This window comes from Gadus morhua, chromosome 2 (genome assembly GCF_902167405.1).
Source record: "Gadus morhua chromosome 2, gadMor3.0, whole genome shotgun sequence".
Classification (NCBI taxonomy): Eukaryota; Metazoa; Chordata; class Actinopteri; order Gadiformes; family Gadidae; genus Gadus; species Gadus morhua.
The window spans coordinates 9,768,054-9,782,391 of NC_044049.1; the positions used below are offsets into that span (position 1 = coordinate 9,768,054).

At 40.7% G+C, this 14,338-nt stretch overlaps 3 protein-coding genes across 3 annotated transcripts; 1 reads left to right on the plus strand and 2 right to left on the minus strand.

Annotated features, from left to right (window-relative positions):
* The first annotated feature begins 137 nt into the window (after positions 1–137).
* mlx (MAX dimerization protein MLX) lies at positions 138–5,303 on the plus strand. The gene is made up of 8 exons (XM_030345704.1): positions 138–527; positions 1,247–1,283; positions 1,417–1,506; positions 1,643–1,752; positions 1,849–1,951; positions 2,237–2,336; positions 2,844–3,045; positions 3,146–5,303. Exons 1-8 carry the CDS (start codon positions 486–488, stop codon positions 3,200–3,202), a joined length of 741 nt encoding a protein of 246 aa, XP_030201564.1. The 5' UTR covers positions 138–485; the 3' UTR covers positions 3,203–5,303.
* On the minus strand, positions 5,208–7,238 carry psmc3ip (PSMC3 interacting protein). Its single transcript, XM_030345729.1, has 8 exons — positions 7,073–7,238; positions 6,766–6,866; positions 6,588–6,677; positions 6,364–6,475; positions 5,993–6,138; positions 5,840–5,893; positions 5,503–5,562; positions 5,208–5,412 (listed from the first exon to the last, which is right to left on the minus strand). Exons 1-8 carry the CDS (start codon positions 7,089–7,091, stop codon positions 5,356–5,358), a joined length of 639 nt encoding a protein of 212 aa, XP_030201589.1. The 5' UTR covers positions 7,092–7,238; the 3' UTR covers positions 5,208–5,355.
* Positions 7,239–7,280: 42 nt separating this feature from the next.
* Positions 7,281–14,277, minus strand: retreg3 (reticulophagy regulator family member 3). The gene is made up of 9 exons (XM_030345680.1): positions 13,674–14,277; positions 12,004–12,110; positions 11,635–11,665; positions 11,219–11,345; positions 11,012–11,096; positions 10,254–10,391; positions 10,013–10,092; positions 9,517–9,649; positions 7,281–9,400 (listed from the first exon to the last, which is right to left on the minus strand). The coding sequence occupies exons 1-9, from the start codon at positions 13,919–13,921 to the stop codon at positions 8,886–8,888; spliced, it is 1,464 nt and encodes a 487-aa protein (XP_030201540.1). The 5' UTR covers positions 13,922–14,277; the 3' UTR covers positions 7,281–8,885.
* Between the last annotated feature and the right edge of the window lie 61 nt (positions 14,278–14,338).

Here is a 14,338-nt window from a genome sequence, read left to right on the forward strand (position 1 = left end):
CAATGGGAATTATCATGGGAATTTCGATTGGACATGGAGGGGCTCAGATGGTCCATACAGCCATAGTCAGGTCATAAGGTAATTTCGAATTTTAAACAGTGTCAGGTAAAAAATGTGTCAGGTAATATCATGTCAAGTGAAATAACGTGCTGCAAAAGATTGTCCGACAGCCCCACTTTGCGTTTGAAATAGGAATGCACATAAATGTTTGGTGACTGTTCGAAGTTAAATCAAATAGCCATGTTGTACAAATAAACGAAACACATCTGTTTAACTGAGAACGCTCTCTGAGCACCCAGTCCACCCATCCAGGCCATTTAACACTCATGTGATTTCAAACAACCCCAAGGTAGTCCTCCACCCATTGTGTCCAGTAGAGGTAGCACTTACGCTCACTTTCTCCAAGGCTATCACTGCCAGTTTCTTTGTAGAGCGAGTTGTTGTGAGTAGTATTCTGCAGCTGCCGTCATTATTGTTATTAACACATGATGACCGATCCGATCACTTCACCAGAAGAAAGTTGGAAAGTAAGAAACAAACTCAACACATCGATGCTTTGTGTTTAAGATGGTTGCTTTGCGTGGCTATACGCTGAAACCTTACATTAACAGCAAGGAGCAGACGGGCTACTCACTCTCTTAGCCACGCGGCTAACGTTAGCACACATTTACTAAGGTAGTGCAACACATATATTGCATGTGTTATTTTTTTATAACAACAGTGCCCTTTTTGAAAAACGCATTGTCGACAAGAAAGTATATTTGACTTGCAAATATAAGGCGACCTCCTAGCTGTCAACCTGTTGTTTTTTACTTGGACCTGACTGCTCCACCATGTCTTTGGAAGTGAAACCCTGGGATCTACTTTGTTGACAGGACGTTAAACAATCACGACTCATGTTAGCTTTGCTCAATGGTTTCAATCTTTGTGAACGTATTTCATATTGGTTTATCAACTTGTAGATCATATTGGTTTATCAACCTCATTTGAAAAACTCGGGTCTATGGGACTTTCCATTTATTTGTGTAGCCTGTTCTTTTTTTTTTTCTTCTACTAGGCTAAATAAATGACGTACCCTGTTTGTGTGTTGCATGTTTCCACGTGTTCCCTTTAATGACCTTCAGCAAATTGGGACAGCACTCCGTGGGAGTTTAAGTTTGACTGCCTATTGTTGACTAGCCTCTCAACCCTCTTTATTTATGTTCTCTCATTCCACATCTTCAACTGTCTCGTGATGACACTACAGACCGAAGGTGCATTCAGTGACAGCGGGTTTGACCATGGTAAATTTAGGCTTTTTCCATTTATTATGCGTAGGACAGAGTTGTGCTTGCAAGTTCCATTGAGGTTATATTATGTCAAGCATTGTGTGTTTTAATACGATATCACCCTGACATTCATCTGATTCTGATGCAGGTTTCTTTACCGAGACCGCGTTAACGAGTAGTCTGGTCTCCAGAGCAAACAGCATCGGCTCCACAAGTGCCTCTTCAGTACCAAATACAGGTAGGGATATTGTGTTTTTGATTAGTGACAGAAATAAAATGTATTTACAACTCATTTTCCTCATTAACTCTTGTGTACTTACCTTTAATAATATTGATTGATTGGTCAATATATTGATTGGAGTTTTGCTATGTAGATGATGAAGACAGTGACTACAGACATGAGGCATCGTATAAGGATTCGTATAAAGACAGACGACGACAAGCACACACACAGGCTGAACAGAAACGAAGGGATGCCATTAAGGTTGGTATACATGGATGTCATCTGCCCAAAGGTGATCAATCAAGACAATTTGTTTATGCTCTCATCATCATGCATGGATCTATCTATTGCTTCCAGAAAGGCTATGATGACCTGCAGTCTATAGTACCAACCTGCCAGCAGCAATCAGAATTTGCAGTGGGGGCACAGAAAATCAGCAAGGCTACCATACTACAGAAAAGTAGGATTTTCCTTCATTGTACAACTTTACATGGACTCTACTACTACTACTACTACTACTACTACTACTACTACGTGTGCTTGGAATGACAAGCCTGTTAGATTCTGAGCTGGATAACAGATAACTGGATGTGTGTGTATATATATATATATATATATATATATATATATATATATATATATAATATATATATTTTTTTTATATACACTTGACAAAACAGAATAAAGGTCCTGGGTTATCATGTATTCAGACCCATGCATTTTGTTTTTGCGGTTGGGTTTCTAGCCATCGACTACATCCAGTTTCTTCATAAAGAAAAGAAGAAGCAAGAAGAAGAAGTGTCCACACTGAGGAAGGAAGTGATGGCGCTGAAGATAATGAAAACGTAAGATGGCGCGGCCTCACAGAAACCGTTTTTGGCTAAACCACTCTTCGCACATTGAACCACAAGTGTGTGTGTGTGTGTGTGTGTGTGTGTGTGTGTGTGTGTGTGTGTGTGTGTGTGTGTGTGTGTGTGTGTGTGTGTGTGTGTGTGTTTAATGTTAACATGGAAGAGCCTATGCAGAAAAAATAAATAAACATTGATTTGGACATTGGTTAGGCATTGGTGTCAATGCGTAATCAATAAGCAACTGGCTAAAGTTGGTCTGGGCATTCGCCTAGGATTACCAAACTTACCTCAAACACTCCGATTCAGTGGATGGCCAGCATCTTTCAGGAAAACGCTGGGATGGAAGGGAAAATAGTGTTTCCAGATTTTCCGGCATAATGTGGACATGGTCTGATTCTGCAGCCGTGGCCAGGTCTCTGATCTCTTGATGCTTCGATGTTAAAGGAACATGCCATATACGTAGCTGAGGTTTTGAACTGCGGGCCCCTTGATTTGTTGCAGTAACTACGAGCAGATAGTGGAGGCCCACCAGAACAACCCCCAGCAGGGGGAGGAGCAGGTGTCCGACCAAGTGAAGTTCAGGATCTTCCAGAGCATCATGGACTCGCTGTTCCAGACATTCAGCAGCTCCGTCTCAGTGAACAGCTTCCAAGAGCTGTCGGCCTGTGTCTTCGGTTGGATTGAGGAGCACTGCAAGCCACAGGCAAGTACCACAGTCAGGCAGCAAGAAAACCAAGCTTGTTTGGAGCTGGTGAGCTTGTTCTTCTGATTTAACCCACGTCTGCTCTACTTCTTTCCTCCAGACGTTGAGAGATTTTGTGGTTGGCGTTCTCCGACAGCTCAACAGTCCGCTGTACTGATCCTTTTTACAACCTCTGGACTGAACTTCAAAATATATATATTCGGCCGTATCTCTAAGGGAGCCGGCCATCATCGAGCCACACCTTAGTATAGAGTGGTGAAGTCACGCCCCTTCCGGTAGAGCCCATGGGACCTATGAGATCGAAAAGTATGAATGGGTTTCAATGGCGAGGAAGTAATTATTTTCTGGTCCCAGTCTTTATATGCCCTGGATTACACATATGTTGTTTGTCGATATAAATGATAATTTTTCATGCAAAGAAAAAACAAAAAAAATTCACAAAGAGGTTGATAATGTTAGGTTTAGTGTGAGGCCGCTTTGTGAACTACAGCTCTTCGCTGATCTCGACGGGAATGATATACGTCACCACCCACACTTGGAACCCCGGTACAGACATGGCGATCTCTCTGTTCCACTTCACCGCTTTTTACCAAGGGGAGAATAAAAGCATCGAAAGGGCTAAAAACCATTATAAATCGGGGCATGTGGAGGGCTTCAGTTATGCCGATGGGGAGATTGTCGGTCTTGTCCACGCAAGTCGCAGGGAGTGTGACCGTTTTGATGTTACATACGAGATGAGTAGTCTTTCTCATTGTGTCTTCTCTACAGCCTTTAACTGAAGAACAATTGCGTAATAAACGGTCAAACTCTTGACATGAAAAATGATCATCTAAATCCACAAACAACATATGTGTAATCGAGGGCAGATAAAAAACGTGGACCAGAAAATAATTACTTTCTCTCCATTGAAACCCATTCATATTTTTCGATCTCATAGGTCCCATGGGCTCTACCGGAAGGGGCGGGACTTCTATTACACTTTCCTCAGTTCAAGATAACATATCAAATAGGTTTAGAGGGAAACTGAAGCTTCAAGTTTTTGTTGAAAGCAAAATCTCCCCTCTAATCTCATGTCCATGTGATTGTGCCTAATTTAATTCAACATTATTACATGTCTCAGAGAAATTGATTTTCTGATGACCATGCAGCAGCAATGTCTGCAGATGAATGTTAACGCTGTGCTGGGTGATCCATTGTGCTGAGAATAATTCTGTTTACTTGATCACTTTTGCCTATAAATACATTATGATTCGTGTCTATGTTTTCAAATTATACTTCAGCCAGGCTGAAGTATAGTTTTAAGCCAAGACCAGTTTGAAGGTCTGTTATACCCTATAATTGTATAAGAAAGCAAATTACTGAAAATGTATTTAAAAATTGTCAACTTGAAATCTATACAGCTGTATTTTCACTGTTTGGTGCAAGTTTTTTATTTTGATTAGAATCTCGACTTTACCTGCCAACTTGGTGAACTGTTGCCAAATGTTTTGATACATGTTTTTTTCCTACATTTCTAGTTCATTTTCTCAAATAGAAATACAAATAATTTGTAAGCGGTCAGTTTGTTCAATTGTACCTCTGTCAATTTTACTTAATTTATTGTGTGGGAAACATAAAAGCCATCTTTACTGAAAGTGCTCACTGCCTTTGTATAAATGCTTTCACCACCACTGATGTGGATTGCAAGTGATTGTATTTTAAATCCAGAGATCAAAAGGCAACACTGGGGTTTGAGCATGAGTAATGTATGGCAGTGTATACAATTTCCAAAGTCGTGATTGCCTCTTATTGAATTAAACCCAATCCATTATTGCCGTAGTATCGCATAGCCATTTTCGGATTGCCAACCAACTCTCTAGGATCAGTAAAATACATCACATGGGGCTGAATCTGGAATAGACCCATAGCTGACACACATTTTGCTGTTTATTTTAAAACTTTGTATCAGATTTACTGCACTGGGATCTTATTTTTTTTAAAGGACACTACCTAAGTAGTGAGTACATACCTCAGTTGGTTGCTTCTTTCACACTGAAACTTTGTAATCGGTAAGAATTTTAATGTTTTACTTTAATTAGTTGCCTTTTTACTCTGTCTTGAAAATAATTGTAATCCTATCTAGAGGTTATTTCAAGTGTGCATGTACATGTTTACAAACATTGTATTTTGTATTTTATGTTTATTTTTATTTACAAACTCATTGAAAGGAAATTGTTGACGTTTAAATAAAATGAATCTCCTTGTACATTTGGATATAATTTTGTATCCTGGTCATCTATATCGGATAAATAAATGAAAAGGATTTCCGTCTCAAGTAGTCGGTAAAACCACTTTGGAATCTTCATCCGTCTCAACGCCAACTTCCTCCTATAAAATGGGGAATTTCTTGTTAAATATACTCCCAGATTTATACTCTATATTCTGATACATGAATCTACTGAACAATTTTAGACTCACTAGAAACTGCTTCTTGCTCTTGGGATATCCTTCCAGAATGGCATCCATCATGTCTGATGCCTATACAAAGAAAGTTTAAAAGCTTTTTAATTAAGGACAATAAATGATTGTGTACTTGGAGTAGTTAAGATTTAGAAAAAAACATTTTTTGGGGGGGGGGGGTCAGTTTATGTGAAATATTTTTTTTAATTGTTATTAAGCATATATTCATTATGTAGTCCTTCGTTAACTTGCACACATTTATAAACTGATGCCGACTAGCCATGGTATGCTTGCTCAGGGACAATTGAGCCATACACCTTTAATTAAGGCTTTTAGGTATAAGTATATACATTACCAGTCTTTTTCTCTTTTTCCACTCTTTCACATATACATCACGTTGTTTGTAAACCTGGAAGTTAGAAGTAATTCGTTTAGTGAATTATAAGATGTTATTTTTCTGTTTTCTACCAAGTTCGGGTTTGAGGGGTGAGTAATGCTGTCTCCCCACCTTCTCCTTCTCTTCTGGTGGGATATGATTAGTTGCTGATTGGATCTTCTGCAGACGCACCCGGTAACCAGAACAGTCCTCTTTCAGCTTCCTTATCTCTGATGTCAGTTCCTCTGTTGTCAATGAACCTTGGAGTACTTTCAGTTCTGTAGATAGATTATGTTTTACAATTACCCCAATAACAATCTAAACCATGAAACATATATTAATCCCCTTGGTTACTTGGAGCAGTCTAAACAAATAGTAATCAATGTTTGCTCAAACCATGTTCTCCGAGAACAATTTAGAAAGCATGAAATTAAATGAAAAGGAAATGTACACTTTTTGTTGCTGTGAAATGCAGCATGTAAACCAAATGTACGTGGCATCACCTGCATCCAGCTGCCTGCAGCTCTGATTGATAGACTGCACTTGAGTGCTGAGCCCTGAGATCTGGTTATCCATGGCCTTCAGGTCTGCATCATTCACTTGTGTAAATTGGCTCTGCGGGCGTAGTTTAAGTACAGGGAAGAAAATAAGCACGTAGCCACGAAACTCCGATAAAGGATACGTTATGTAAGCTATATGTTTAATTGTTGAATTTGGGGGGACTAACCTGGTCGGCGAAATATATTTTTTGCTTGCCATATACTTTTTCTTTAATCTTCCCTTCCACCGCCAATTGCTCCATGGCTTTGACTACTGCCTAGGAACAGGAAATCAGACATCGCCGAAACATTAGCGTTGTGAATGCAACTGCCGTCATTGTTATCGATTCGTATTATTAATCTTACCGTTTTCCCCAGTCCATGCTGTTTTTGTAAATTGGTGAAAACATCTGTTGCACTATAAGGACGGTTCTTTTCATTCAAATATGCAAAAATGATTCCCACGCCTGTAACAAAGAAAGTACTTTATTGAATTTGACAAATTTACGTTAACATATATTCTTGATTCATGGAACTAACGATAGCAGGTAGCTGGCTAATCATAGACACAATAGAGCGATAACTTAAATCTCAAATGGTCAATCGTGTTACAAGAATATGCATATCAATGACACAGGAAGAATGTAAACTATCTTATTAAATGTTGACTTACTGTTGTCTTTTTTGCTCATTTTGTCATCACTATATCACCAAAACTAAACTCAAAACGTTGTAAATCCCCGCGAAATATGCGTCAAAACAATACGTCAACACGCGTCAAATGACGCGTACCGGTATATCGTATGAACTTCCGCCGAGAACAGAACGTGTTAAGATATTGTGATATCCTATTTTATATTTAAATAATTATACAAACAAAACAGAGTTGCACATTTTATTTTTTTTCGAAGAGTTGCACATCAAAAAATATCAAACCCAGTTACAAAAGTCAGCACATGTTTTAAACATTGATCATCGCTCATTAAAATTTCATTGAGCAATAATGTGCAACTTTCCACTCTAATCATAACTGCCATATCTTTTGTTCCCCAATGGCCTATTCTGTGTGTGAATGGGTGTTCGGAATTAGTTTCTATTGTACTGAATTTCCTATCAATATTCTTTTGAAAATAAGAAAATAATTGAGCAATTGGGTTCCTTCATGAAATAAGCACATAGAAGAACATGATTGCAAGTATTCCGATTGGTGGATATATTCAATAGGACAACAGCTGTGGCTCGTTTCAGTTTGAATGAAGAGGTACCATTCCCATTGTTACTCTGATGACATAAAGAATACACAATATAACTAGTTTGCCTGTCATAAGGTCAGACAGTCCAGCATGAAAATATTTACTGCGCACGTGTGCTCTTTCAGGAGCAGAATTCACTCTTTACATACTCACACTTATATCAAAAGGCTATCAGACTTAATACAGGGTTGAATGTAAACATAATTCTTCTATGTCAGAAAAAAAACAGCATTTTCTGGATTTAATACAGATCCAAGGAGATTTTGTTTGTATTGCAGTTAAACCAAAACACTCATCTATGTAACTTTACATTGATCAATCATGTGGTTCAAACTGTAAAAACATTTGTTAAAAAATTAAAAATAAAACCTCCATCTTGAAATCACAGAAAATCTAAGCAGTGCTTTTCACCTTGAAGGAAAGATGCATAAAATAAACTTATTAAGCATTGCTACATAGCATTATCTTCAGTATCTTAACATGTGCAGCCAAATTATTGTCCTGACTACCAGCAAAATAAAATGTAGATCTAAAACTATTGAGAGATTCCTATTATGAGAAATATTAAGAGTAGAAGTTAAAGGGGGATCTCAAGAGTAGCTTATACGAAACACAGATGCTACTTGGTTCCAACGTCAAGTTAACAGCAACCAAGCTAAACTTGCTGTTCTTTTTTATATAATTGATCGGTTGTTGTAACTATACGATTGCTTTGTCCTCTCAAGGACTTCTGTTGCCATGCTTACATAACATGATTGACCAAAAACTAATATAGAAAATATCAAACTATTTAATATCAGCAAGTAGATCAATATCAAGCTGTCACTCAAAAGGTGCTTGTCAGCACAAACCAAAAGGAATGTCATGTTTGGTCCCATGTTATGTAGCCCTGTGAATTTAGATCTCCTGACGGTCAACTTTTCTCTTCAGCCTCATCATTTGCATGTTGAAATGACCATAGTGGACATAGTCTCAATAATGCTGGTTTTTGATGTAATGAGGTTAAGATTTCCTTTACTTCTTTGTTGGATTAAAGTATTGCTCAGCCTACAACAAAAATGTACTCACAGGAGGAGTGAAGTAAACACTTAAATACCAGAATATGAGAAAGAGGTTGTAAAACAGATAAAAAAATTGTACTTCACAGTGATCAAATGAAGCCACTCAGGAGCATGGCTGCTGGAAAATAAAGTCACCTCCTCCCCCCTACACACACACACACACACACACCCACTACTGTGGTTTTCCCAGCAGATTGGACAAGTAGTTGGAAACCTGGCCGGGATCTCCCCGCCTACTTCCGGTTCCGGACACCGGATCCATCTGGTTCAGTTCGGACTGATCCAGCATCTCAAAGTCTTCCCCGTCCCAGTCCGTGTCCAGCTCCGAGCTCGACTGCTTGCGGTAGCTCCGCTGGGCCCTGGCCCGGGGCGGCCCTTCCCGGGCTCGCTGGCCAGCGTGGGACCGGGGCTGCAGGGCTCCAGCCAGCGCCGCCTGGATCATGTTGCTGGCGAACGCTCCGGCGAGTTCGTCCCTGAAGTTGGCGGCACAGAGCTCCAGGTCCTCCTGGTCCGAGTCAATGTCCGGCAGGGAGGCCCGGTGGCTGGCCAGCTCGGAGAGGCCCAAGCTGGGCAGGCCGATGCTCGTGTCGTCGTCGTCGTCCAGCAGGGTGGCGTCCGGGTTGAAGGTGGGGAAGTCCTGGAGGTCCTGAGCAAACGATTCCTCTGCGTCGCTGTGGCGGTCGAAATCTGAGCCGGGACAGAGACAAACGAGGGGAAGGCGTCAAGAGACGACAGGAGGAGTCGCTCCTCAAACACAATGACAACACATTGATCAGACACTTGTGCTATGATTAAGTGCTTGCCTTCAGAGCCCTCTGTGAGTGGAGTCTGGCCACGAGATAGATTGAACGTTCCATTGTCTGTGTAGGACACCTCAGCGTCAGAGTGTTCAGAGTCCGTCAGCGCAAGCTCCCTGGCCACAACAGCATCATCAAACTACAGACGGAATCATAGAAACAAACAAAAAAAACAGGTCAACTCAGTTCTACAGTTCACTGATTGCATTTACATTATAGCTTTGCATTTGAAGATATTTTCCCTTGGGTTAATAAGAGATAATAATAATGGATATTACATTAAGAATCTCTGGTTAAATGTACATACGGGATACAGGTTTAGATCAGTTTAGAAAGACTTGGAATCCTTATTAAACTTGCAAGACCCAATGCTTTTGGTCAATATAAATGGACATTGACGTCATCATTAGTACAGTGTCCTATTGATGTGTTTAGAAAGAGTGTGTTTCGTCGATCTAGCAATTGTTAATACTTTTTGAAAATGCATATTCAGACAACATACCGATGGACAGAAAGCAGCCAACTCTTCCTCGCTGTCACTGGCATCTCCTGAGGCCGCACCGCGGATAGACCTTCTCAGGACTGCCACACATACACACACACACACAATACTGTCAAAGCACGACAAAAGTCGAGATCCTATAAAAACCATGTTGCACCTCAAGTACAACATATAGGTACTAAACATTTAATTGTGATTCTGACCAGATGGGTTTTTTTATGGGTTGAGGACTAGTACTTACACTGATTATCAATAGGCTTAGACATCATGTATCCACGGACGCTGAAGTCCAGCCGCTGCAGGACTGGCTCTAGCCTCACGCTCACATGCTGCAGAAGCCTGTGATAGGCGGCCAGCGGAGCGAGGAGAACACCCATCACTAAAGGGACGAGACCACATAGAAACACATTGCATCCATTTAGTGGAAAAAGGTATCCCCCACTGTAGATGTGTTTTTTTTTTAATTTACATTAGCCAATTGATACTAACGGCTAGGTGTCCCAAATCATTGCATTTATTGACCTTGTGTTGTAAACTTTGTTAAACACTATAATGCTTTGTTGCATGTTAAGCACTATGTAAATATTGGCTTGACTGATCGATCAATTGTATGGATCCAACCCAACACATCTTGGTACCATATCCTGATAGAAAGCCTGGGACGTGAAACAGTTAAGCTGCACCAGCTGCCTGGGATCGTAAGAGGTGTCACAGCAGAGGGCCATGCCAGGGTTTGGTCCGCGTACCGTCTATGGTCAACACCGGCGGTCACAAGATTAGCGCTACTTCAGCCATCAGCAAGCAAGCTCCCATCCTTGCCCATGTGTATAATTTATCCCAACTTTAATCACCTCTCAGAAGCAGCCCTCCCCAGCTTGGAAGAAGGTGCCCCCCAAGGCTCTGGTTTCAACCCCCATACATTTTTAAACATGGGCAGCCGCCACCAGAGTTTCCATGTCTCTGCGAGCACTCTGTCTCTCTCTTAACTACTGCACTCACCAGCAGAGTAGGCCAGAACCAGTCCAGGAATGTAGCGACCCACCATTGCCACTAGGCCCAGCACTGTGCAGGTCAGCAGGCAAAACTGATGAATCGAAGCACAAAAGAAAAATGCATTCGTCAGCTTCCTAGTGTATCATTTGTTATGTTGAAAGGTTGGTTACAGAGACAACGTGATGGAGAGTGAAGCATCAGACAGGGTTATACCTTGCCAGGATTGAGAAGTTTGTACTGGGCCATGCTGGCTGTGCAGGCTGCTCCACTGACCCAGGCCTCTGCGATGTGGTGGCACAGTTCAGGCACACTCAGAAGCCCAGGCTGCACCAGGCCCCAGCTTTAAGAGACGGCCAGTAATGCCAACATGACCCACTTTTCATTTTCATTTAGGCTCAGATGGCGCCTTGGAATTGCATCCGACATACAAATATACAAGTTCATCGAATGTTGCACATACTGATAAATGAAGAAGATAACTGTTTACTGTCCACATTCACATGAAAAAGCACCACAAAGGACATTTTCAAACAATTTTGCGATTAATGTTAGCCATAATGGTTAATTAATTGTTATGAATACTATGTGGGGGTAATATTGAAAATACCAATGCATGAATAGCGACATACCTTTCATTTTCCATCTCATCCATTTTTCTCACTGCGGAAGAGACAAGAACCACAAATACATTAAAGCTAGAAAAATAACATGCCTAAAATCCCTCCAGCTAGGTTTCTTTTTCTTGAGAGATAAAATGCTTTTTGAGATGGCATGTTTTATTTGAGTTAAGCTTGCAACCTGAGTATGGTAACTAGTGAGAGTAATTATTGAATTGGTGGCAAGTTAAAGACCTCTGAGCTGACTGACACCTTAGTTAACATGTATTGCAGCAATTAGTGAACGAAAGATGACAAGTCACAAATAGGAAATCCAAGTTTCTCCCATGTTATATTTAAAGCACAAAAGCTGGAGAACACAAAGGGAAGCAATTTTTGCACCTTTGATCAACGGCCATATTTTGTTCTTCCAGGTATCCAGGCAGACAAACACTGCCGTGCCAGAAGCCAGCAGGAAAAGCAGACGCAAGGAGGTCAGGGCAAAGAACCTGAGGGTTGAAGAGCAAACCTAACGTTAATGTGGAGTACTCCAAGTACCTCTGGGGCCAGTTGTCAGAGACTACATGAAATGTTTGTTAGAGTGTATCTTACAAGTACAACAAGCTTAGTTTGAAATCAAATGTGGGAACTACATTTCATTTCATTGTGCAAAAGGGATATCAGCATGCTAACCTGCTATCTGTTAGCCTGTGGCAGGATATATATGAGGGGGATATCACATGCAGAATAAGTGGATTTAGATTTAGAGGGGGTAGATTGAAACATGTTTAACACGCCAATGACCTGATGGAGAACAGACATGTTTCCATTGGTTCAAGAAGTCAAAAAGAAGTTTATCTAGAGAATGGAATTTCACGAGGATTCATGTGTATAGCCTCCGGTTTAAAATGAGCCACATAGTCACATGACGGAATCCTGATTCATCTCAAGTAGGTCATTGACCTGTAAGCAATTCGGCAGATTGTGTACAAATCTAGTACATATGCTTTTGCTTTACTCCATCATAGATACATATCTTTATGAAGCTGTATCCTAGTATCATTCATGTTGGAATGCAATATTAGAACAGTTGCACTAACTAAGAGTTGTTCTACTTAAGATGACATGGCTTCACAGGTTATCCAGTGCAACAAACAACCTGGCATTGGTCCTTTCCTTTCAATTGTTGTGTTAATAAGATTAGGCTACCTTGTTAAATAAGTTATTGGCATAAGCAGACCAATTAGCCCTTGGCAAGGGAGTGCATATTAGGGGCTGTGTGGTAGAAATTTTGGGGTAGCATAATACAATCCAAGCATACACAATGAAGGCAGTTTCATTATGTTACCACGGTCACAAACCCTTGGATTCCAGCTAGGATTTGAATATACAATTCTCTTTCCTCTCCATTATCTGTCACTCCATATTAGTCTGGGTTACTCTGAATGTCTTTAACTCTAACTACTGAAATATCTGTCTAATGAGGGCAGTGGCCACTGATTTGTGTAACAGAATAATACAATTCCTATTGTTGGCTCTCCTTGATGAACCTATTTCACCGTCTGATAAGCAGAATTTTCTGGCTGTAACTTTGTAAACACCATTTTAAAATGTGCTAGATAAATAAATAAAACTAGTATTTATATCCTTATTGTTACAAGGGCACATCTTTTGGATGTTTGTTGCCTACATCATGTGGAACCTAATTGAATAATGATTCACACTAGACAACAATCATGAGATGACACCCATGTCAGCAGCAAAATTGCCAAATGTAGCACTGCGACAGGACTGATTAATATACATTAGTTAGGTTGCACATTTGATGTTTACAAATACGTACATCAGTCTCTTTTTCATCTATAAATAGCAATGGCAACTGAACCCTCTGCCTTGTCATGGTTGAGATGTGTCAACGCTGTCGGTAACGAATCTGTGGCAGGTTTTGCCGCTTGGAATTGAAACTCGAAACACAAGACGTTTTGAGTTTCAATTTCAATAAGCATCTCAATCAAAAAAACATCATTAACATCAAACGACGTTAAAGTTCATGTGATGTTGATGCAACTTACCAGAACACCACGTTGACCACCGTGTATACAAGCACACACTGGAAAGGTCTTTCCCAGATTAAGACCGACTGTAGGTAGGTCAAAACAGGCTCATACGTTCCCAATGCCCTCTGGAGAGAGACTTTGACAGCCCGCACCTGGCTATCCTTCTCGATTGAGTGCGGTCGAGAACGCAGGTTAACCCCTGAACCCTGTTTGTCGACAACATCGTCGTTGGTTGCGTCTACCACTGCCCCAATGTTAGCCATCTTTGTCAAGTATATTAGTCCAATGATCCTGAAACAATCTTGTAGTGTACACAGCAGGTACCCGCTCGGCGGCCGCACAGCAACTCGGAACAGCTGAGCTAACCTAGCTGAAAAGATCGGCTAAAGTTAGCAAAGATGTTGAGACGTTTGCGAGCTCATGAGACCAGCCAACGCATTGAATTCACTGTATGCATAACTATAGGCCCGTTGGTTAAGTCATACGTAGAAATATCATCACTATATTACAAGAGTACACGCCACGTACTATCTGACATTTTGTACAAAATATAACGCAACTACCTCTGAGTTCAATATTGTTAAATGGCGTAACCTGTTTTTCTTTTTTTGCCCAGCATCATGGACTGGTTGATGCAAACACGTGTCAGAGCGGTCTTAACCAATCAGATTCTCCATGGC

What these genes read in the sequence shown, in the direction of transcription:
- mlx (XM_030345704.1), top strand. Translation starts at nt 486, where the DNA reads ATGATGACCGATCCGATCACTTCACCAGAAGAAAGTTGGAAA. An exon ending in AACGAAGGGATGCCATTAAG is followed by an intron (nt 1,753 to 1,848) that starts GTTGGTATACAT and finishes TATTGCTTCCAG; the next exon opens with AAAGGCTATGATGACCTGCA. An exon ending in AGGAGCACTGCAAGCCACAG is followed by an intron (nt 3,046 to 3,145) that starts GCAAGTACCACA and finishes TCTTTCCTCCAG; the next exon opens with ACGTTGAGAGATTTTGTGGT.
- psmc3ip (XM_030345729.1), bottom strand. An exon ending in AGCATGGACTGGGGAAAACG is followed by an intron (nt 6,678 to 6,765) that starts GTAAGATTAATA and finishes TCCTGTTCCTAG; the next exon opens with GCAGTAGTCAAAGCCATGGA. An exon ending in GGAAAAAGAGAAAAAGACTG is followed by an intron (nt 5,563 to 5,839) that starts GTAATGTATATA and finishes TTCTTTGTATAG; the next exon opens with GCATCAGACATGATGGATGC.
- retreg3 (XM_030345680.1), bottom strand. Translation starts at nt 13,921, where the DNA reads ATGGCTAACATTGGGGCAGTGGTAGACGCAACCAACGACGATGTTGTC. An exon ending in GATGAGATGGAAAATGAAAG is followed by an intron (nt 11,346 to 11,634) that starts GTATGTCGCTAT and finishes CGTCTCTTAAAG; the next exon opens with CTGGGGCCTGGTGCAGCCTG. An exon ending in TGGCTGCTTTCTGTCCATCG is followed by an intron (nt 9,650 to 10,012) that starts GTATGTTGTCTG and finishes TTCCGTCTGTAG; the next exon opens with TTTGATGATGCTGTTGTGGC.